At 43.7% G+C, this 23,364-nt stretch overlaps 2 protein-coding genes across 3 annotated transcripts; one reads left to right on the forward strand and one right to left on the reverse strand.

Moving 5' to 3' along the window:
* Positions 1 to 197: 197 nt before the first annotated feature.
* Positions 198 to 14,554, forward strand: bicral (BICRA like chromatin remodeling complex associated protein). Of its 2 annotated transcripts, none has more exons than XM_056297407.1 (12): positions 198 to 413; positions 3,031 to 3,076; positions 3,611 to 3,659; positions 3,860 to 3,925; positions 4,394 to 5,674; positions 5,839 to 5,908; positions 6,012 to 6,061; positions 10,855 to 10,904; positions 11,021 to 11,166; positions 12,990 to 13,084; positions 13,256 to 13,358; positions 13,525 to 14,554. In XM_056297407.1, exons 2-12 carry the CDS (start codon positions 3,036 to 3,038, stop codon positions 14,010 to 14,012), a joined length of 2,439 nt encoding a protein of 812 aa, XP_056153382.1. In that variant the 5' UTR covers positions 198 to 413; positions 3,031 to 3,035; the 3' UTR covers positions 14,013 to 14,554. The 2 variants fall into 2 exon arrangements, with proteins under 2 accessions (XP_056153382.1, XP_056153383.1); XM_056297408.1 differs by lacking the exon at positions 198 to 413 and adding an exon at positions 2,688 to 2,784.
* Positions 14,555 to 18,142: 3,588 nt separating this feature from the next.
* si:dkey-21c1.4 (uncharacterized) lies at positions 18,143 to 21,619 on the reverse strand. Its single transcript, XM_056297675.1, has 5 exons — positions 21,449 to 21,619; positions 19,443 to 20,936; positions 19,205 to 19,315; positions 18,937 to 19,053; positions 18,143 to 18,822 (listed from the first exon to the last, which is right to left on the reverse strand). Exons 1-5 carry the CDS (start codon positions 21,456 to 21,458, stop codon positions 18,794 to 18,796), a joined length of 1,761 nt encoding a protein of 586 aa, XP_056153650.1. The 5' UTR covers positions 21,459 to 21,619; the 3' UTR covers positions 18,143 to 18,793.
* Between the last annotated feature and the right edge of the window lie 1,745 nt (positions 21,620 to 23,364).

Here is a 23,364-nt window from a genome sequence, read left to right on the forward strand (position 1 = left end):
TGTTGACATAATCATTTAATTCTTCGTAATAAAAATTAGCATAAATATTTTGGATTAATACAACCATCAAAATAACCACGCCGCCCTTTTTGTCTACCTGAGCAACCCAAAGGTGTGGTACACTGATTGGAGGCCCGCCCCCTACCGTTTGCAGTGGTCAATTCCAAAAACATTTAACTCCTATTCATGGGGGCAAATGTATATCCACTTTATTTCAATCAGTGCGATATAATATGTGGTTTTTGTTATTGTCTGCGCGATCGCACACGTTCGGCCGAGTGTAATGAAACTAGTTGTTTTGGAAGTGCTGCGATATGGGATGCTCTGGGCTGTCTTGTTCTGTGCGCTACCCCGACAACCCGTGCGGTGATGGCGAGGAAACCCCGTTGACAAGGCACTGCTTTTTCATGACGGTGAGTTTCCCTTTGAGTGTATTATAATTTTGTGATAAAAATTTCAAGGAAAAAACACACACAACCTCCTTCCTCCCTTCCTTCAGGGAGGGAAGAGAGTTTGAGCGGAGAGAAAAATCTATCTGAGACAGAACGGGGACAGCGAGAGGAAATATATGAGTGGGAGAGGGAAGGAGGAGGAGGAGGAGAAGGAGGGGGGGAGCAAATTAAAAGTTGCCAAATGGAGATATTGGGTTTCAAGAGGAGTGAGACGGGAGTAAAAGGGTTTGCCTCTTTCGTTCGTCTTTATGTCATGCTAATCGGGATAAATATTTATAGCTCGACAAGGTTTGGTCCGTTTAAGCCTTGTCGGGGAATTCTCTCCGTCGTTTCGCCCCCCCCCCGAAAAAACGGACGACGTCGTCGTCGTTGGCGCGGCTAGCTAAACCTCCGACAGGCCGACTTTTAATGGCAAATCTGCGGGAGAGTGGTGGTGCCGGGGAGCGACGCTACCCTCGACACAACACTGGGCTATCCCGGCGAACAAACACTGCGGTCCAAACGTGTCTGTGTGGCAAATGGGAGCGAAATGTGACGTTTTGCATGCTGGCAGATGAGCTAAACAGGAGACAAATGAAAGCCTCCCCAGCAGAGAAAAAGAGCACGTCAGCGACGAGCAGCCAGGGGTTGGAGGACGGGCGTTTTGAATGCTGCTTGAATGCGATTATCATTCTGTCGATTCAGTCTATTTTTGGAAATAAAAATCGCCAACTGTACATTAGCCGGCTCTGCGAACCACCTTACACTCACACCACCATACCGCTGCAGAAACTAGCCCCGACTCGCCTCGTAGCATCTATGCTAGGACCGCGTTTGGTCACTTAATGGTCGCGCGATTCCTGGCGGAGTGAAACGTTCAAACCTCGCTTTTCCTTATTCGGCTGTTCAGTTTAAACAACCACGATATAGGATAACATCTGTAAATTGTAGGCTTTCTCCCCCCGACCACCATGCTATGCGTGGTGTAGCCAGCAGGCATTGCAGCCCCTTTCTTTTTTTAATACACCAACTGAACGTGAAACGTTGCACATATATTAAACATTTGCCTTTTTTTTATCGTACGATGACTTACAGCGACTTATTGATGGCGATTTTTATTTAATGACATGGATAAGAGGGATGTTATTTTTAAAGCATTTTCACATTCGAACAGTCAACTTATCACCCGTGAAGCATTTTTATGTGAAATAAAACAATTGTTGTGTTGATTGGTTCTCTCTTTTTGTTGTTGTTGCTGGTTTGGGGAACAGACGAAAGCCTCGCATTGCATCACTCCCACCGAAAACATGGTGTCCTTTTAGAAGGACGAACAAATAAAAGCTTGCTTAGCATCTCCCCAAGTAAAACAAAATACCTCGATTTGCCACTTTCTAAAATTAAACCCTTTAATAGATTTTTCCCCCTCTTCTGGATTCGTTGTTTTAAGTCGGCACCCATGTTAAGTCTCGTTAAAATCTACAGCCTTTCTTTGTTCTCCGAACTAAAGATGGTGGCCGCATGTTTTCGGTCGTAAACGCAGCCTGTGGGAGGGTAACAGCCATTTTGTAGTAATGCAGTTATAAAACATTTTCAGGATAATTCACACAACACTATTTCCCCACGTACACCGCAAAAGCAATATGACTACATTCAAACAGTCTTATTGAAACATGGGATTATAATGTTTTAATATGTTAATTAGATGAGGTAAAGTGAAAATCCACGAGTGAATTTGCAGACCAGACACTCCCAAACAATTGCTTAAAAAAAAGAAAAAAAATGCATCAGTAGACGTGTCCCCCGTTTTCTTAAAAATCTTCCATGCTGCAAACCTACACAGACTGACACAACCCTCTAAAATACAACAACTAAAGCAAACAACCTTTTAAGGATTACATCCAGCAGGGTGGAGTTATTTACTCTGCAATATCTATCTGCGCTGGGATCCAAACTGACAGGATAGGGGACCAATGTGTGGGACAGTAGACAAGAGTTAGGGCGGGAACTTTTTGTCTCAGGGAATAGTGTCTGTAGGAGGAGATACAGGCCATACTGTTCCTGAATACAGAGTAACACTGCCTTTAATGTGTCTCTCTCTCCCTCTCCCTCCCCCCTCCCCAACGTTAACCCCCCCCTTTCCCTCCCATCCCCACCCCTCTGAACAATCTCATCTCCCACACACACTGTCTGGCTCTGTCTTTCTACTGCATTTTCTCACCCTGCACCCCACCCTGCACCCCCCCACAGGAAGTAAAGCGTGTTTACATGACTGATTCTATGCACCTTGTCAGAAATCTGCAAGTGAATGCGCCAGAAACTCAGCAACCACACCAAAGACTGGCATGCTAATAAAGTAGGCACATTACTCAGCAGATCTGAACAACATTCCTTAAATCTTGCTGGGCCATGTGCTGCTCAGTCATCATATGTATTATTTGACATTCTTACAATTAATTGCGCATAGTACAGATTTGTTGTTGTAGGTCCATAATTATTGTCGATTTGAACAATCTCCCTCTTGTATAGCAGATTTAATTACTCTTATTCGTTCCTCTACTCACATGCTCCATTCTATGTCTTTCCCTCGATTTTCTCTCAGGTGTCATGGATGATGAGGACGATCGTCGTCTTCTGGATATTATAGGGTAAAGAACCAGTAATAGCATTCCCTCTTCTTTGATGAAACAAATCTAGATATTTTGGACAATAATTTTAATGTTTGTGCTCTTAAAAGAAAAAAAAAGTTTCTTGGCATTCCCCATTGAAACCAATGCTTAAAACTAGTTTGTAGTCCCTTTGGTCCACATTTGCTTCAACAAGGAATGCCAACAAGCCACTCCACCTCGCTGGAGGCCCGATGTGAATCACTATTATGACAAGCGTGTGTTGAAGAGAAGTAACCGGCTGGAATTCAAAGTCGGGGTCTGAATCAGTCCAGCAGCCCATTCACAAGTGCCATTATGTATCCAAGCATGAAAATCTAAGAAAATCTACTAACTTATTATTTCATTATAACACATCCAATGTCACAAATTGTAAATGTAAATTAGAAAATCCAGTTGCAATTTAATAAACTACATATCGCAAGACAATAAGTACTGTTTCATTGGCCCTTTTTTCTTGCACTGTCACTGTAGTATGCCCTATTTCTTAAATCATTTTAAAACTACATTTCACAGAGATGTTGATGCATTGAATGACTATCTCCATGGCTCCAATACCAAATCTGTGAGTGACTCTTCAAGAACCTTACTGTACCGCCAAAGTTTGCATATGATATAGTTTGTTCATCACCAGATCCAGGCAAATCAAGTTTAGCTTGTTGTGTTGATCTTGAGCTTGAATTTCATTTATAAAAGAAGTTAATCTAGTTGACTCCTTCCCTGTTAAAGGTTTTCTTTGTGTACCTGTCTGTTCTCTTACAACAGATTGGGGAAGATGACGTGACAAATGCAGCTTATGGATCTGATGGATCCTACTTTCCTGGCAATGCTGTGAGTACTTCTGTGATTGCCCGAGAGAAAAGATGATCCAACCCAAACAGGATCAGACATTGCCCTATGATTAGAGATTTAGCTGTTCTTTTCTGATCATTCTTATGTTACTATACATGTTTTTCATGTGGTCATAGTAGCATAGGTGGGTAGTTGGTTTTGAAAGACACTTTATTTTTGTGTGGCGATGGTAGGTAGATTAAAAATATTCAAGAAGCAATGAAATATGTTTTGGAGCAAATAATAAGTTGCTGGATCAAATTTAGAATTCTTCAAGCAAGAAGAAAGGAAATCTTAGATCTGCTCTAAAGGAAGACATACGGTATTTGTTTAGTTTTATTTGGGTGCTTAAGAAAAACATATGGGTAGGCTATCGAGGAGATAATGAGGTATATCATTTCATTTTCTATCCACACTCAAGCATTTTTTTCTCCCCCTCTTCCCCCTTCCCTTAAATGCATTGATCAGGCTGGCTCCAGTGCTGGCCTTAAAGATGGGTCAGCCGCAATGGGTGAATTTGGTGAGGATTCAGCGGGGGCAGGCCTCCAGCTTTCCAGCAGCCTGTCATTCATTGAGGATGAGCTGGGGACTGAGGGCTCCCCTGGAGGCGTAGATTTGGGGGGAGAGGATCAGCCCTTCGACATCCTGAAGAAGTCTCTACTGGAGGCAGATATCACAGAGCAGACTCTGGCCCAGGAGGCCTTGCTGGACTCCCAGCCTGCTCCTACCCCAGTCCAGGCTCCCATTTCCTTTCCTTCCCAGCTGGTTTCTGGGGGATACGGAGGGGGAGTGGGTGTGGTTACCACAGCGACAGCTGCGTTCCCCACCAACCAGTTCATCCAAGGGGTGTCCCAGTTGCCCAATGGCTCAGCCCAACACATTCAGGTGTTGGGCTCGTTTGGGGGTGGGGGTGGAGTGATGACCTTCAGCAGTTTGGAAAGAACTCCTCAGATTGTCTTGAGACCGGGGGGACCTGTAGCCACAACAGGTACTGCAACAGGGGGACAGGTGTTTGCCCCTTCCCAAGGGCACGTAGGCCAGATTGGTTTACCTTTCAAGAATATCCCCCTTCAAAACATTATCATCCAGAGAGGCCCGGGAGGGACGCAGACTCTTGTCAGACCTATTCAGCCTAAACCCCTCCAAGCTGGGGCTCAAACTGTCTACAGCCTTGGCATTCAGACTGCTCCTACCACCGTGGCAAATATGGCTAACTCTAACACTGCTAATGCTGGAGGACAATACACAACGAATGGCTCCATTGTAATGCACTCACCCCTGGGGCAGCAAGCAGCACCGGGTCAGACAAACCTACCACCTGGACAGTTCCTTTTACCCAGCTCTCTGGCACTCACTCCTGCCACCACCATCCACAATGGCCCAACTGACCCCAACTCTAATGCCCTTATTTCCAATCAGAACACAGTGCAGATTGTTGCCGGCCAGAACTTCACTGCAACACCAGGAGGTCAACTAATTGTGAATCCAAGTGTGGTCAGTGGTGGTCAGGTGGGAGGGGCTGTGACCCAAACATGGACAGGTTTTTCTGGTGCAAGCCCCTCTCCTGCCCAGACCTCCTCCAGTGCTGGTCGGCTGACTCTGGTTGGCCCAGCAACAGCTGCAGTCGGGGGTCAAGGCCAAGTGTCAGCTAGTCCTGTGCAGCGCCTCCTGGTGACTCAAACCCAGAATTGCACTTCTCTGTCTCCTATACCTGGCGCAGCTACACAGGATCAGCAAGACTACAGACAGGTACATTAGAATAAGTCAACAGTCATGAATCTACTGGTTGTATTTCATCCCTCACATCCCCTTCATTGCTTTCATGTAATGAAAGTACCCACAGTTTTCATTTGGTCTCAGCATTACTGTCTTTTTTCATGGATCATTGAATTTGCCCCATTTTTTTCATTCAGGATTCTCAAACACCTGTCCTCAAACAAGAGAGTCGACAGGCACAGCTCAGCAACTTCCATGGAAATAAAAGTATGTGTTCCTTTGTTAGATATATCATGTCTGAATGTTCACTCTACCATTTTGTTGTAACAAAACACATTTTCCTATTGTTTGTGTGGTCTCTCTGTCTCAGCTGTGAAAACCATGACGACCATCAGCCAAGATTCAACACTAAACTCGCAGGTACATTTGTTGGTTCACATTCCAGTAGAGATTTGCAAATGTCTGTGCATGTTACAAGGTGAATTATGCTTATTAGGGACATGGTGGTATTTCAGTAATGACATTATATCAGGGTGTCTGCAGGTATCCCAACTTCAAATTTAATGCTTTTTTTAAAAGACCTTTTTTCATGCAGTTTCAAATGGAATTTAATACTAAATTTGCTGCAACAATATACCCAAAGCAAGGCCATTTGAAAATAATCTCAAATCTATGTTTACTGGGATAATTACTCTTCTTATTGATTGTTTATTTAAGTATAGAGGGACAATGACTACACTGTAATATTATTAGTATAAATATTACCGCTGCCTCTTCTATTTTCATAGTGATTCCATTGTGTCCATATCTGAATCAAGCATTTTATCATTGATATCATGTGGCTTCAATCACAGAAAGTTGAATCAGTTCATCTATTTATATTCATCTGGACACAATGTTTATTGAGAGAAACATTTCATCACTCAAGTGACTTCTTGTAAGACGGCGACAGATATACTCTTAGGTCCCCCTCCTCGGTTCAGGGATGGTCCTTCCCTCTTCACAGAGTTGTCCTCTGACTCCTCGTTCAAATCAGCGTTCCTCCCTATCAATGATGTGCACATCCTCATCCTTGAAAGAGTGGCCACTGGCCTGTAGATGGTTGTAGACTGCGGAGTTCTGGCCTGACATGTTAGCTCTTCTGTGTTGTGCCATCCTCTTGGCCAGCGTCTGTTTGGTTTCCCCAATGTACAATTCACGACAATCCTCCTGGCACTTAACAGCGTACATGGGTTATTCTCAATCACGTGACTTTTTCATTGACAGCGAACAGCTCCGCCACGTTGGGGGACAGCTAGACCTTAACAACCACTGTTTACACTGGAGTTCTCATTATCGATCTGTGTTTACAAGAACGAAATTTTAAGCGAAAATTGGACAAACGTACGGAAATAAAACATCGCAGTTGTGATCCACTCTTCGAAAAACAGTTCGGAATATAAATCTTACAAAGTCCTCACCTAACGGTGCAAAGGATAGGATTCGATTTGAGGATTTTTTGGTTGTTAGGCCAAGCACATACAATTCCGCGATGGCTTCGATCAAGAATTATTTACAAGCTTTAGATGGAAAAACCAAGGACCAATATATGGAAAAACTCACACTTATCAATATGTTAGACCGATATGTTAACAAATTTACAAAACAAAAGTAGTTTTTCTCCCTCTTGTACTAATTTCATTCAAACCATGTAATTTTAAGCTTTAGCTTATAACTGCTGATGAAGGTTGACACACAGTTGAAAAATGTCGAATAAAATTGAAATTTTGTCTTTATTTTTAAATGCTTTTGTCCGTCCATCCCTTATCCAAACCGCTTATCCTGCTCTCAGGGTCGCAGGGATGCTGGAGCCTATCCCAGCAGTCATTGGGTGGCAGGCGGGGAGACACCCTGTAACAGTTTTATAACTTGAAAGTTGTGTCAGTCTGAAGGAACGGCTGAGTCGCACATATTTGTCAATGCACAAGAAACCAAGGCAGTTTTATCAACTGTTGTCATTCCAGCACTATCCTTATTACTGAGGTAGTCTGTTGGTAAAATTCCTTGTAAAATTGTAAATTTTCTCCGTACTAGGCCAATGACATGCTCCACCTGGATGTGGACAGATGCAAATTTTCTTATTAACTCAATTTCTAAAGGACACAGCTGCTTTTTCCCTTTTGTAAAAGCAGGTATCTTAACTTCTGCCTGATACTAATTTTTCATCTGTAAGATTATCCTGACTTATCCTCGATATCCAATGTCTTCTTCTTTCGCTGACAACCTTCGAGTTTCTTCTCCTTGATGGCTGATTATCTTTGGAAAGTGAAAGTAGGACTTGTTCCGCTCTCTGTCAGCTCGATTGGAACAATCAAAAACAGCGCAGAAATGAATCATTGTAAAATATCGAACCACGATTGCTATTCTGTATGAATCAAACCTTGAAACAAATTCTGTCCACTCTGACTGTTTAGAAAACGTTTAGCATCGTGCAGTGAGAGCAACACAGTATCCTATGGATTGGAGCCGTTGTCCTCCAACATGGCGGATGTGTTGCTGTCTCGTGATATGCGACGTCAGAATCAGAATCGTAATATGAGAATAATCTGGTCCTTGGGGTGGACCAATTTCTGGCGCAGCGTGTTTTGGGGTTTGAAAGCAGCTGAGACGCGGTGTTTGGAAAATATGCGCCTCAACTGTTCTGACACTCCCGCCACATACAGAATCACCACTGGTTTACGCTTAGGCAGCTGTTGTCCTTCCTCCTCTCATCGATCGGTTGGTGCACTTTTTGGGTGTCTTTCTGGCTTTGACAAATGCCCAGTTAGGGTAACCACACATAACCAAGGGCCTGTTTAATGTGGGATTTCTCCCCTTCCCTGGCTGCTTTGTCAGTGGGGATGTTGTCAGCTCAATGGTACAGTGTCCCGATGCCTCCTAATTTGTGCTCCAGTGGATGATGAGAGTCAAACCTCAAGTACTGATCAGTATGTGTTTGGAGTCAGTGGCATGCTCAGTCCTCTCTGTAGTTAAGTAATATATTTTTGTTGGGTGCTCTTTGGTCCAAGGTTAGTAGTTTCAGATGAGAAAAAGAGAACAAATCTCTCTGACCAAGGCACTCCGTGTAATTAAAATGTCTTTATTGGAACTTGGACATATCCAAAAAGGACCTAAAAATGCCCACGTGTAGCGGCTCGGGCCTTCTTCAGGGCATACTCAAATGTCCCCCATCACTAATTGCTATTTCAAAGGCTAATCTGTAATTTTTCACATCCTCCCTGGTGAACTTGATGTGGTTGTCCACAGAGTTAATGTGGTTGGTGAAATGTGGTACATCCTGAGATTAAATTCTAACCCAGGTGTCATCCACAAATCTGAACCAATGGCTAGGTGGTGTCCGTGGATATGACATCACAGCCTTCTTTTCCACTACCTCCATATACAAGTTGGCCACTATAGGTGAGACTGGGGAATCCCTAGCACACCCATGCTTCTGCCTGTAGTACTGCCCCCTGTATGTGAAGTATGTGGACTGAAGACAGTTTCAGGAGCAGACACACTTGGTCAGTGTTCAGGGTGGCCCTATTGCTAAGGGTGGGGTCTTGTAATTTCATATGGACTACCTCCACTGCTTCATCAACAGGAATGTGCTTGTAGAGAGACTTAACATCATAAGAGACCATTGTTTCATTTGCCTCATTTAAGAGTACATCTGTCACCATCTGTTACGGCCCTAGTGCTGCGTGTCTGTAATTTTACCTCTCCAGGTAATGCCCCGCCTCCTGTGGAACTGCTAATTGAGCCCAGTTGACCCCCATTGCTCATCAGCTGGGTATATACCTTGGAGAGAGACACCCAACAGGGCCAGTGGGCCCTTGTTGGCAGCCAGAATGAGAGAGAGAGATGGCCAGTGGACGATTGTTGTCAACCAGAGAGCGAGCTGTTGTGTCGATATCCATTACTCCTTGAGACGGAGCGTGAAACTTGTTATGGTTCTTGATTGTTTCTTTTTTGGTTTGATCGGAGTTTGTTTTGTTAGCTAAGCCTGGTTAGTTAAGAGCCAGCATCTTCAGTTGCCTTTTTTATTCCATATTTTGACTTAGGGTTAATTTTTGTAAATAAATCTACTTGTTTTTACACCTGGTCCCGCCTCCTACCTTTCTTATTCCCCTGGGACACTTTTTATTTTCTTTGTTACTTCCCCTCATCCCCTGGACCTTTAACGGGAGACGTAACACCATCTTACAATGTTGTGATTGCAACTATTCCCCAGTCCTCTGTGACTAGTACACATGGCCATTGAAACTAACTCTGGTTAATAGTCACGGTAATTTGCATATGAAGCGGATTTTTTTTTTTTGGTTGTTATGCCACTGTATTGTTTATAAGGCTGGGGATATCTGCAGTCATTTGAGACTGAAGAGGTCACTTAGATGAGTGATGAAATGTCTCTCTCAATAAGTCTTTATGCATGCTCAATAATCCAGGTAAGAAAATCAAAAAAAGTTGAATCAGTTCATCTGGACACAGATGAACATTGTGTCAATAAATGTTGTGTCCAGACCTGATTTAACTTTCTGTGGTGGGCGTCCAGGTGGCGTGGCGGTCTATTCCGTTGCCTACCAACACGGGGATCGCCAATTCGAATCCCTGTGTTACATCTGGCTTGGTTGGGCATCCCTACAGACACAATTGGCTGTGTCTGTGGTGGGAAGCTGGATGTGGGTATGTGACCTGGTCACTGCACTAGTGCCTCCTTTGGTCGGTCGGGGCGCATGTTCAGGGGGGAGGGGGAACTGAGGGGAATAGCCGGATCCTCCCATGCGCTACATCCCCCTGGCGAAACTCCTCACTGTCAGGTGAAAAGAAGCAGCTGGCGACTCCACATGTATCGGAGGAGACATGTGGTAGTCTGCAGCCCTCCCCTGATCAGCAGAGGGGGTGGAGCAGCGACTGGGACGGCTCGGAAGAGTGAGGTAATTGGCCGGATACAATTGGGGAGAAAAAAGGGGTGGGGGGGATTTTCTGTGATTTATTTACCTGGATTAATTAGCATGCATAAAGACATTATGGCTTCAATATTTAAGACTTTACAGAATTTAAGACATTTTAATGCTTTTTTAAGGCTTATTATTTGTATACTATACTATTCAAGACAAATTAATAATTTTTAAGGACCCGTGGACACCCTGCATGTATATCTTTTGTAATTTTTGTATCTTCTCCCCATGTAGGTCAGTGCACAGAAGAGGCCAGTGCTTCCCCTGCTCACTAGAGGAGGAATGTAAGTAATTGCCCTGTTGTCTCTTTCTCAGCTGTCAGGTGTAGTCATACTTTTGCAAATGTCCCCTAATGTTAGTCATTAAAAACCATGTCTCTCTTTTCCTGTTATCTTTTTAGGGTGCTGCAGCAGGTGAGAAAGGACCATGCTGCAGTTCAGATCCCAAACCGCAGCCAATTCACCTCATTTGACGATGCACTGCAAAGGCTCCTTCCCTACCACGTGTTTCAGGGCTCTCCACCCAACCACGACGAGTTTTCCCAAGGTATGCTTTCTTGTGTTGCATTGGAACATCTTATACAAGCCTGCAACATTTTCACATTGGCAGATCTGAGGAATATGTTCAAAGGTTGCGTCCAATGGTTTTAATCTATTCAGACAATATTGAATATTGTCTGATAATAATAGTAATAATAATATTGATGGTATTAGTATTTTTTTCAGCCTCAGAAGTATCATTTGTTTTGTTATGACTGTTTTAGTGCCCTCTCTCAGAGCACAGCCAAATCTTGGGGATGTTGAAGGGGCATGGCCCTGAGTGTGGCCATGAGACTGTTTATAGATAGATAGCTAACGTGCTAATTAGCATGATGTTGTTTGAAAACTATTCAAAAACAGACCAACTGATGGACTGATGATGACAAATTATTGTCTGTCCAATCAAATCAGGATAATAAATGATGTAGTTTATTACTAGAATTAGATTGGTTTTCTGAAACACTTTAATTATGTTGACAACCAATATTTTTCAAGGAGAATTTGTCATATTTTCCCTAAAACAGTTGTAACATTTTGGGTAGCTTTAACATTAACAAACCATCTGTTTGAAAAATACGAGGTTGGAAACCATAATCATTTCTGCTTCCGGTGTGGGAAGATGGCTGCGTGAACTTACGTTTGCAGCGGCGCGAACTCAAGTTTGAAGTGGCCTCAACCAGCACCGGTGTGGGAAGATGGCGGCACAAACTTACGTTTGCGGTGGCCTCACCCAGTACCGTCCATGCAGTGTCTTTGTCCACATCTGCATCTAAGTTTGTGTCTTCGTTTGATGGCTGGGAGAGCTGGCACTGGATCAGCTGGGAGAGCTTGGTCTGCTGCATCCTTTGGGCCCAGGGACCACGGCCCTGCGTGGAGCTGCACCCAAAGAGGAAACACCGAGGGTGGTCTGACAGGACACGGAAGCGGGGCAAGCTAAGCTAACTGCTAGCCCATGCAGACCAGCAGTTTTGATAACACCGAAGGCAGTCTGGCGGCGGCCTCGCCTAGCATTGACTGTGTTTTTAGTGTCATTGTGTGGAGTGCGGGAAGGTGTTTAGAAGGTGTCTGGCTGGGAGAGCTAGTGTTGGATCGGCTGAGGGAGCCTGGTCTGCTGTGTCCGGTGGGCCCAACGACCACAGCCCTGTCCGCCCAAAAAGGAAACACTGAGAGCGGTCTGACAGAACGCGGAAGCGGGGCAGGCTAAGCTAACTGCTAGCCCATGCAGACTGGCAGTTCTGACAGTCAACCTGGCTGGCATTTGTTCTCTTGGACAGTGATTTTTTTTTTGTTGCTTAGTTTGGGTATATATGTGTTTAGTTTGGATATACGTGTTCTTAGTTTGGATATATGTGTTCTTAGTTTGGATATATGTGTTCTTAGTTTGGATATGTGTTCTTAGTTTGGATATATGTGTTCTTAATTTGGATATATGTGTTCTTAGTTTGCATATATGTGTTCTCAGTTTGCATATATGTGTTCTTAGTTTGGATATATATGTTCAAGTGTATTCTTGTAGTTTTTGGATATGTGTTTTTGTCTTTGTGTTGCACTGCTGTGGGCTGGGGGAAATGATATTTCATTTCATTTCGTGTATGCAAATACATGAAGTGAAATGACAAAGTGTTCCTGATTCCTGATAATTGTCATTGGATTGGATCTTTAAAAAATGATTTAGCTCTGTTTTGAACTTCTTGCTATTAGCTGTAGTCTATCTATGCAAAGAGAGCAGAGAACTCTGGCTAAAATGTTAACCATATTAATACCTGTATGGGAATGTGAAAATAGGTGTGGTTCTCTAACCAAAAAAGTGTCATTTCCTTTTGCTCACAGTGGATGAGGAATTTGAGTCTGTGGCTACTCAGGTGTTGAAGAGAACACAGGCGATGGTGAACAAATACAGACGACTACTCATGGTGGAAGCTGAGGTTGGCATATGCACACACACACACACACACACACACACACACACACACACACACACACACACACACACACACACACACGCACAGTAGAACAAACGTGCATGCACACAAACATACTGTTATGTTATAACATGTAAAAGGCTGATATACGGGATGCCCTTCTCCCTCCTGCAGCGGCCCAGTCCTTCATCAGAAATGGTCATGATTGACAGGACCTTCAACCAAGAGGAGCGTAGCAATCTGACACAGGACAAACGCATGGTACTAGTAGACCCAGGTAAGAAACTTATAAGTTAGAAGGATCAAGGATGGAATGGGTGTAGCAATTAAGACCAGATGTCTTTACCAGAGGGAGTCTTGATTTAATTCTTCTCTCTTGCTGTCTTTCATTTTTCTCTCTCTCTCCCTCTCCCTTTGTCTCTCATCTCTGTGCCTGGTTTTAGACGGTTTTCTAGAGGACTTCTGCTGTGGATTGAAAACCAGCCATGTCCCGGACCCTTTTCTTTCTCAGTGTTTGTCCAGTTCTAGTTGGAGACAGACTGGTAGGGGCTCCACAGAGTCACCCTACAGGACAGACTCCCAATCTGGGTATGGAGACCCTGGAGGGGGTGGGGAAGAAGGAGCAGGGGGAGGAGATGGGCTTCACCCTCCGCACTCGGAGGAGAAGAGCATCCTGGACCTGAAGAGGACGCAACAGCACCACGAGGCCAGCAATGCCAACAACAACAACTTCAATACCACAAGCAATTATCCCCAAGGTAACCTCTCGTCATTCGCGGGGACACCGGGAGAACAGATGCACTATCAGGTGTCTCACCACCTGTCCCCTCACCCTGCCCAGCCCCACTACCCTCCAAAGCTGGCCTCGCCACCCATTACTGACACAGACTCTGTTTTAGAGGCAGCAGTCAACAGCATCCTGGAATGTTAGACTGATGTGCCATGAATATGTTGGCTGTGTGTTCCTCTTAATGTCTAACAGCCTGGGGTTTAGACCCCTTGTGTGTTTTCTTTTCCTTTTCTTTGTCACTTATTGTTAACATCTGTTGTGGTTATACCTGGTGTACCACAAAGCTCTGTGTGAGGAGAGGCAAACTCTTCTTTTAGGGAAGTGATTTATCTTTGCAATATCATATCCTGTGTTGCAGCACATAGTTTGGATTGGGTTAAGTGAATTTGGTGTACTCCAGGCAGGTACTAAATTTAAATGACTTTTGCAAGGTGCCAGTCAAATACAGGCACTAAGAATTATCAAAAAAATTGAGGAATGCATTGTGTGTAGTGGGGTAACCCACAGAAGATAAAACTGTTATTTGTTTCTATTTATTTTTTTGACTGCTAGGGCGTGTGTGGTCTATCGAAATAAATTTCCTTTACTACCCAGAATGCAAGAGTAATCCTCTCCTCAAACACATCCCCTTACATATTGTGCCAGGCCTTTGCCCCCACTTGCTATGCTAAAGAACAGAAATAAGGAGGAAGGGGAAAATGCTGACTCTGTGCCTGAGAAATTCAATGTCGTTCTTTTGAAACGTTTACATGAAGAAGCCTTGTTTTAAAAATATACGTATGTATTATCTTATCTCTTTTGCACCTGGCATTATAACCATGCACAGCGGACACATGCACACTTTTGTACGGTGTGTTTTGTTTTGTCAGAGGTGGATCTGTAATTTAGGCATGGTGTATGTCCATCTGCGCCTATATGATGAGCTTCGTAGAGGATGTGTTCCTGACATGCACATTCTGCATACATCCACTTACTTAGATAATAGCGTTGTTTCAAAGTATTTGTTGTTACAGGAACTACATCCATACGACATAAGGCTCTCGTGAATATATTTCAGGCTGAGCAGAATGTCAACATCTGGAACTTAACCATTGCCTATTTACTTGCTAGATGACTATATCTGCCTACAATGAGGATATCCTGATATTTACTTTAATCACCAGATCAACTAAAGTAAATCAGACACAGGCAGTTATATTCAGTACTTTCATTCATTTTGTCTCTTTTAAAGTCTTTATATTTTATTTGCCATTTTTATTTTGTACTTTTTTTGTTGTTGTTGAGAGTAACAACAGGATTTGTGATGAATTCAGATACATAGAATTTTTATTTTTATTTTGCCGGTTAGACTCGATCGTGACCAAACATTTTCGTAGAACTCGGCCCGTGAAGGTAGGAGACAGGGTGTCCCGCAGTCTAGACGCTGGTGATGGTTGAGACTCTGGAGGTGGATACCCTGGACAAATTAAGGCTTTACCGAGGCGGTGATGGAGGGTGGTGGTGGTGTGTTGTGCTGCGTAGGGTTCTGAGTTTTGGCCTCCATGCTGGGTGCTTTCTTTTGCTGCTCTACCTGCTGCTTCGGAGGAGGAGGAGGGGGGCTCTGCAAGGAATGAACCCATCTCCTGGATATGATGTGTTTTTGCTCTGTCAATGCCCTCAGGAAACAGTTGGTTGGCTGTCTCGTTACCCAAGTCTGTGGCCACAACAAGGACCTGGGCATCCAGAGCTGCCTCTCGAGTGGCGTACGTCTTTAAAAAGCTTGTTGGCCTCATCTAAAACCTTGGTGAGTTTGTTATTGGTGGGGCTCGACATGTCCTCTCTGTATTTTGTACCTTAAAGGTATGTGAGCCTCTACACAGACACAGGACAAATCTTTCTCTTTCTCACACACACACACACACACGCACACAAAACAATAACCCACATTCTATTTTTGTGTCAGGGGAGCTTAATCCTCAGATTGAGGAAGATATGTTACTTCATGTTTATTTTAGATTTTAATTTTTATGTTGTCATTTTTGGAAATGACATTTTGAAAAGATTACTGTTTTATTCCCAGTGATTGTGTGCCCTGGCTTCGCTAACTTGGTAAAGACGACGCCGTCATTTGTTGAAATGATCCTGGAGGGGTCAATGATTGTACGTATGTCTGCCTTGTGCGTATGTTTTGATCATATTTGTGTGCGCTCTTATCGTTTGTCCGTGTGTATGCGGTAATCTGCATACACACGCCAGTGTGTCCATGCCGTGTGGTGTCGTTTCATTGCAGTCATTCGTTCCCAATCTCTCGCTCAGTCCTCCTTTTTTTTTATATCGGTTTTTTAACTCGACACTAATCCACAACCACCCACCCCTGTCCTTCCCTCACAGCAGCTCAACCAAAATCAGAAGAAGAGCGTTCTGTCCAGAACCAGTTTCTGCTCCCTTAATCTGTGCAGTGAAGACAGCAACTGCATAGCACAGGTCTGACAAAGACCCATGTTTCCATGCGTTTTCCTCAGCAGTGGTGGTTGGGGATGATTTTATTTTATTTTTTTCAAATCTGTTGATAGTTGGATATGTCATTATGACGGAAGCTTTGCTTCTAAATATTTAAGCGTTTTGGAAGGGAAATTGCCACGGTGGGGCCCACCACTGCTGAATTAACAGAAGGGAAACACTGCTGAGGTCGCAGAGGGGGGAAATCTTCTACCAAACCCAACAGAGGACCGCAGCCTTGACCAGACCCACCATAAAACGCTTGCAGGGTTGATTCCAGACAACGCAACTCTTTTGTCTACATTTGTGTGTTTGTGAACTATACTGTATTAACAGGCTGTGGGAACAAACAAAATGCCTTTTTTTTTAAATAGGAAAGAGAGCGATAGAGAACACACATACCTGTTGCTCTGTTTTGCGTGATGAGTGCCAGTGGGCATCCCAGTCCACTCATGTCTCGGCCTCAGCCCTTAAGAGAGACCCTTGTGTCCACCAGTGGACACTGAGGAGACCTGCTCACGCTCTGCGTTCATACGGCTGGTCTCAGAGGACACATATTACTAACACACCATGGAACACCGCACTTTGGCTAGAGATTTGTTCAGATGCAATGCATTTAATGGAGGATTATGGTATAATTTGACTTGTCTATTTCGGTGATAATGATTTTATACCTCTTTCGCACTTACAGCACCCAGTTGATAGATTCAACCCCCCCATAAGAGTTGTATTTTTTAACCCTTTTAAAAGACAGAAATTTGTCCAGCATTGGTGGAACAGTGTGCTATCTGTAAGATACACAGGGCTGTCCTTGGCTTAATGTGCTTCTTTTTTTTTAACTCCTTTTTCATTAGTAATATTTAGATTTTTTTTCTTTTTAAATCACTGACCACCATATTCATTGTTGAGTTTTTGATTTGGTATGTCTCACTTGATTTGTATAGTTTTGTTGTTTTGTATAAAAATGAAAAGTGAAACAAAATATTTATAATTTTTGTAAGGAGAAAAAAAAAAGAATGTAAAAAAAAAAAAGCAAAGAAATGGAAGTTATTTTTTATTATGTTGGCTAAGAAGTGCCGTCTGGAAATCGTTACAGAAAATATTGTCAGATCTTCATTTGTAGCTAATGTGTGTTCACTACAGCAGCAAAGAGAGTCAATAATAAATTCATTTGGAATATAATTACAAACTGGTCCGGTATGGCTGAGTACCGCTTCCGTGCATTACAATTCTGTATATGTTGTACATACTGACACTAATTTAGACCTCCACACACGGCAATTACCAAAAAAACAAAAACACAAAACTAGGAACGTTATCACACTACGTGACGTGGGGAGCATGTAGACTAGAAGACTGGAGGTGCACTTTACATGGCTTAACCCTATACAGTGTCTACGTAGCAAACCTTCGATTGCCTTTCCCCATTTTGGCAATACAATTCAACAGTGACACCTAGTGGAGTATCTGGTGTATATAATGAAACTTACTGATACCATCAGAATCATGTTTATCAGCCATGCAGGGTTGCACATACATGGAATTGACCCCTGTTTCGTGGCTCTCAGTGTGCTTAACGTAGAATAACAACACTAAAACAACACTACATCACAGAGTGTCTTTATGCATGCTCAATAATCCAGGTAAGAAAAGCAAAAGAAAGTTGAATCAGTTCATCTGGATACGCTTATTGACGGATACTTGAACTACATCACAGACCAAAAAAAAAAAATTACCTGCTGTATAATCCCACTCTTTAGTCACTAAACGTGGCATTTTAAATCCTTCGGAAATTACTTCGCCCTCATGTGAAACATAGATGAGTATCACTGAAAACAATGAATCATAAACTGTCTTGCACGTGCTTCCCTTTTACAAGCAAAAAAAAAAAGTTATGAAGACTCATAAATAATTCAGGTTGACATAAATGAATATATGGTGTACACAAGTAAAATGGCTGGAATGGGACTTGCCAGACATTCATCCTTCTCAGTGACGCATTCGGACTTGATTTTACAAGCCACAGGTTCCTTTTATTTCAGGAGCTGAAAACGAGATTTCGGATATTGAAAAACTATCGCTAGTGTAGTTCAGTAGGAAATAAGCTTTACTCTTAATGTGGTGCAGGGGTCATTCGAAACTGATGAGTGCTTATTACTAGTGACTACAGCTCGTGGAAGTCCGTGTAGCTGCTCGCACACAGTGTTGAACTGTTTCATTTCCCTTTGACTTGCAGTTGCATTCGTAACAAAATGCTGACAGGAAACCGTTTCTCAAAAAAAAAAACAAAACAAAAAAAAGCCTCAGTAAAAACCTCTTGTGCTTTCTCAGGCGGTTTGATGAGGAATCAATTGCATGGGCGTGTAAAAGTCTCGACCTTTTCCTTTTAAGTTTCGTCATAGCTCACGCTGGAGTCACGCTTCCAGAAAACACTTCCCCTGAGTTCAGTGGTACTTCCTCCAACGGTCGCGCTCTGCAAGAGAAAACCATTGACGTAGTCATTTCTAAATGGAGAGACAAATTATCCACGTAAACCCCCAGTTAAATGTACAATGCAGAGGTAACATGCTGGGAATGTAATACTTACTTATATGAGGGTAACTCCATACATAACTGAGGGCACAGTATCCTACTAACAGCATGCCCACTCCGCCCACACCACCTTTCTTGACATCAATATACCTCCTGTAATACCACTGCCAACCTACATATAGAGACAGAGCAAGAAATAGCAAGGGAGAAAGAAGGATATATAGATAAGAGGGGAGAAAAAAAGAAAAATGGACACACTGCTTAATGTGCTCATTTGGATGTGTGTCCATACAGTTGAAGATTGGTAAGCAGTATATTCTGACCTCTTTGAAGCATCTCCACTATTTCTTTGGGGTGGCTCGGGGTTTTGATGGCTAGCCATTCAGGCAACTCCCTAAGTGTCACCTGCCCAAGTCTCCGCTGTGTCAGTGCACCTGTCGTGTACAAAGCCACACATCAACACCAAAGGCTGCCACCCACAGAGAGTCAAGGCATTTCCATTACACACAAGCACAAATACACAGGATTTCGTCTCATCTCAGTTTCCTCTCAAATACCAACCTCCAGTTGCATATACTGTAACATTTTGTTGGTTAAACTTGGGCTGTGGCGTCTCCATCGTCAATCTCTTACTGGCACTCATTGGATGAGTAACACATGCGGAGGGCGAGGGACTCGGTGGCTCTAGAGTCTGAGGGATTGACAGCGATGCTGAAATGAGCCCCATCTTGTGACAGCCCATATTCACACCCTCTGTCATACTGACTGGACTACTAAGTGATGCAGCTAGAGTAACCAGAGACGTTGGGGGATCACAGCGAGAGACACTTTGAGGGGAGGGCAAAGAGGTTGGTTTTGGCTGAGCTGAGCCTTCATCTTTGTGTGGGGTGAAAAATACTTGTTCTGATTTATTTGCTTCTGTGTGCCGCTCCTTCTTGACGGGTGATTGACAGCTGGTGCTAGAGGAGTGGTTTGATTGAGCAACAGGTGTTAACAATGGGCTGATGTTGTTTTGATTCGGCATTGGATGTGAACATGGATTAAGACCAACAGTTTCTGGTCCACTAGTTTCAGTTTTGCTGGGTAGAATGTCAGTAGTCAGGACAGAAGTAGTGGTTTTGAGCTGGTCCAGTAGGCTGGACTTAGGACTGGTGTTAGATCGGCCTAAGGTGGCTTTAACATCCTGGAGTATAACTCTGGCCTGGTCTGGTCCAAACAACTTCCCCCTCTCTGACAGGTCCGTCCCTGTTCCTTCAGCATCCACCCTGAAGTTGACTCTTTTATTGGGTCTTCCATCATTAGAGGCACCTTTTTTGAGTTGGATGTCTGCGGACGGAAGGGGAAGTTGTGTGTTACCTGAATCTTTGTATGGATTACTCAGATTCCCTGTCAAAGCTGAGGTTCTGGAAATTAAGGGGTCTGTTACAGGAGAAAAGGGGATGGAGAGTGAATCCAGGTCCACTGGGGCAGATTTGGTTCCCTCCCTGGAAACTTCTGGAACTTGGCTGGACATTGCAGCCTCTGTCAGGGTGCGGAGATTCTTCTTTTTTGGCTTGGAGGGGGGGAAATTGGGAGGGGGAGATGGAGAGAGGGACTTGGGAGAGGAGAACATGGTGGCCATCTTGATTTCATCGACCAGCTTCTGTTTCTTCTTCTTCTTCTTTGGTGAGGTTGGCAGTGAGGTGGCTGCTGAGGATGATGATGATGATGGTGACAGCGGTGGTGATTGCAACGAAGATGATATAGTCGCACTCATCAAAGGTGTTGGTTTTGAAGCTGACTGCGTTGTTGATGATAATAATGATGTCCTCTTACTCTTCTTTGTTTGTGGACTTGATTTTGCTGATGATGTTGGTGTAGATTGCGTGCTCTTTGTTATTATTTTTTCTGACAATGCCGAAGTCAGCTTGGTAGACTGAGCTAACGGAGGCGATGTCTTCTCACTGACAACAACTTCATCCTGGGTTGTTGAAGTTTTGAGGTGCTTTGGTGCTTTGCAGTAGGGCAGGTGGCTCTTTAACCTTTTGAAAGATTTCCCGCAGAATGGGCAAGTCTCTGTGATTAAGAGAACAGAGCAATAGATGAATTCTTTATTGTCCCTGAGGATATCCGTTGCTACAGCCAATACTATAAATACAAGTTTACCTTCATACAAAATGCAATGGCCCCGTGTTACTGGGGAGGGTAGAACATTTCACTTGCACACTTAAGTTGTGGGGCTACGTGTACTACAAACGTATGACGTCATTCGTTTATCAATCAATCAATCAAGTTGCATTTTTATGTAGCGCCTTTCTAGCTGCAAGTCGATGCGACCACATATATCCACCAGATAGAGTATCTGTGTATTACGCATAACTCAGTTTACTTTACATTGAGGTAATTTTTCGTTACCACCAATAACGCTTAATAGCGTGGCCCTATCTAATCAATTATAATAAACTGCGGGCAGTCAGTGAGCCTGTCAGAGGTGACCTTTGCTTTAGACATACAGACCCGGTTAGTCAAATAAGTGATAAAATCTAACACCAATTCAACAGGGAAGCATCCAGTTCATTTACACCTACCTGAACTCATGTCGGACGCCAAAACAGCCAATCAGAATCAAGCACTTTCTATAACTTTATTATAAACGGATTACTTTCTTTTTCGTCACACGACGTACGTAATCACACTCAGGCCAATCACCCAGTGAGGATATTGCAAAAAATAATAATAGCGGACTTTGTATAAGTCAAAATGTTTTTTCCCCCATTAATGTAGAATTCATGCGATTTATTGGAAGGGTTTTAACTGTCTTGCTAGCTTTGAAGCATCAAATGTGCGTTTTGGTTCAAGACCCTTTAGGTAGCCCGGTAGAGAGCCTGAGTGTAAATTTGTAAAATATACCAAAAACTAGTTTAAACGGTTTTGCTTTATTTGGTTGATGTTTGCGAACTCTGTAGTCTTTTGCATCATTAAGTAAATTATAATGAAAAAAAATATACTGACGATTACAATAATAGGTCCTCGTATTTAGTGGGTGTGGTCGGTGACGTATAACATGTTGAGGCGGTTTGGACTGAGCCGACGCTGCGCTAAAGGGAGAATAACCTATCATAGAAAATACCTTTTAAACGATGTCCTGGCTATTTCCTCAGCGATTCGACCATGATATACGCTCGACTGCGGCACCGTGGCGCAGTAGTTAGATTCTCTCGACTTTATATGCACTGTAACATGTCACCAGCATATATAAAGTCCATCCATCCATGGATGAACTTTGGATTAGCGGTTCGGATAACGGATGGATGGATGGAATTGCTGGTGACATTTTAGAGTGTATTTTCACTCAGCTTGTGCCTTACGCAAGATCCAGCAAGACTTAGGTATCGGCTAATATTGCTCAAACCCACGGACTCATGATCTCGTGGAAGTGGCATCCCGACGGGTCCAAAACCCAAATGCAAAGCTTGCTTGGAAGTACGAACCACTAGGGATAAGCACTGGCGGTTTGTACTCGACCGACCAGCTGGAGTCTGCACAAGCGGAAATGATGTTTCCATCGTTTAGAGATGCTTCGAGCACCGGCCTGATCCAGAAAGAACCAGGGGTGGGAGGGGGAGTTCAACCACTCGAGGCTCTGGAAACCGGAGAACTGAGCGTGTTTTCAAATACTATGGCAGGGAAGATCTGTTTTTTTTTTTAAATCTCTTCGGTCATTATGCCTCTGTCTTCCTAGGCATGTACTTGTTACGGATTACCACACTAATATAGGCCTACTTTATCACTCCACAGCCTCACCAAATATACCTCCATCCATCAATTATCCGAACCGCTTATCCTGCTCTCAGTGTCGCGGGGATGCTGGAGCCTATCCCAGCAGTCATTGGGCGGCAGACGGGGAGACACCCTGGACAGGCCATCAGGCCATCACACAGGGCCGACACACACGCACATTCGTACCTAGGGACAATTTAGTATGGCCGATGCACCTGACCTACATGTCTTTGGACTGTGGGAGGAAACCGGAGCACCCGGAGGAAACCCACACAGACACGGGGAGAACATGCAAACTCCACACAGGCGACGACCCGGTTGGACTACCCCGGGGCTCGAACCCCGGAACTTCTTGCTGTAAGGCAAGTGGCACATTAATCACTGTGCCGCCCCAAATATACTGTAGCGAATTCGGGGGGCAGCCCGGCCGGACCGTCACAGCCGGGACGCGAACCTGGGGCTCCCGCACCGCAAGCGACGTTAACCAGTCGACTAAAGGGTCCGACCCATTAGCCAAGTGCTACCAAGCCTATTCATCCGTGATCATTACAATACATATACCTTCAATAACAAGGTTAACTGTAGTGGGTTTTTTTTTACGTCAGGTCTTATTCCATTATGTTGTGGCCCAATTTTGTCTGTACATGACATGAACCTGACGATAAAACCAATATTTTGCTGTGTAGTGACTAACATTGAGTCTTATTTCATAAAAAAAAATGCA

This window comes from Lampris incognitus, chromosome 17 (assembly GCF_029633865.1).
Source record: "Lampris incognitus isolate fLamInc1 chromosome 17, fLamInc1.hap2, whole genome shotgun sequence".
NCBI classification, from domain to species: domain Eukaryota; kingdom Metazoa; phylum Chordata; class Actinopteri; order Lampriformes; family Lampridae; genus Lampris; species Lampris incognitus.

Excerpts from the sequence above, each read along its gene's own strand:
- si:dkey-21c1.4 (XM_056297675.1), bottom strand. Across the intron at positions 19,054-19,204 it reads AGTGGAGATGCTTCAAAGAG|GTTGGCAGTGGTATTACAGG; the intron begins GTCAGAATATAC and ends CTCTATATGTAG. Across the intron at positions 18,823-18,936 it reads ATGGAGTTACCCTCATATAA|AGCGCGACCGTTGGAGGAAG; the intron begins GTAAGTATTACA and ends TTTCTCTTGCAG.
- bicral (XM_056297407.1), top strand. The coding sequence starts at position 3,036 with ATGGATGATGAGGACGATCGTCGTCTTCTGGATATTATAGG. Across the intron at positions 3,926-4,393 it reads CCTACTTTCCTGGCAATGCT|GCTGGCTCCAGTGCTGGCCT; the intron begins GTGAGTACTTCT and ends TGCATTGATCAG. Across the intron at positions 11,167-12,989 it reads CCACGACGAGTTTTCCCAAG|TGGATGAGGAATTTGAGTCT; the intron begins GTATGCTTTCTT and ends TTTTGCTCACAG.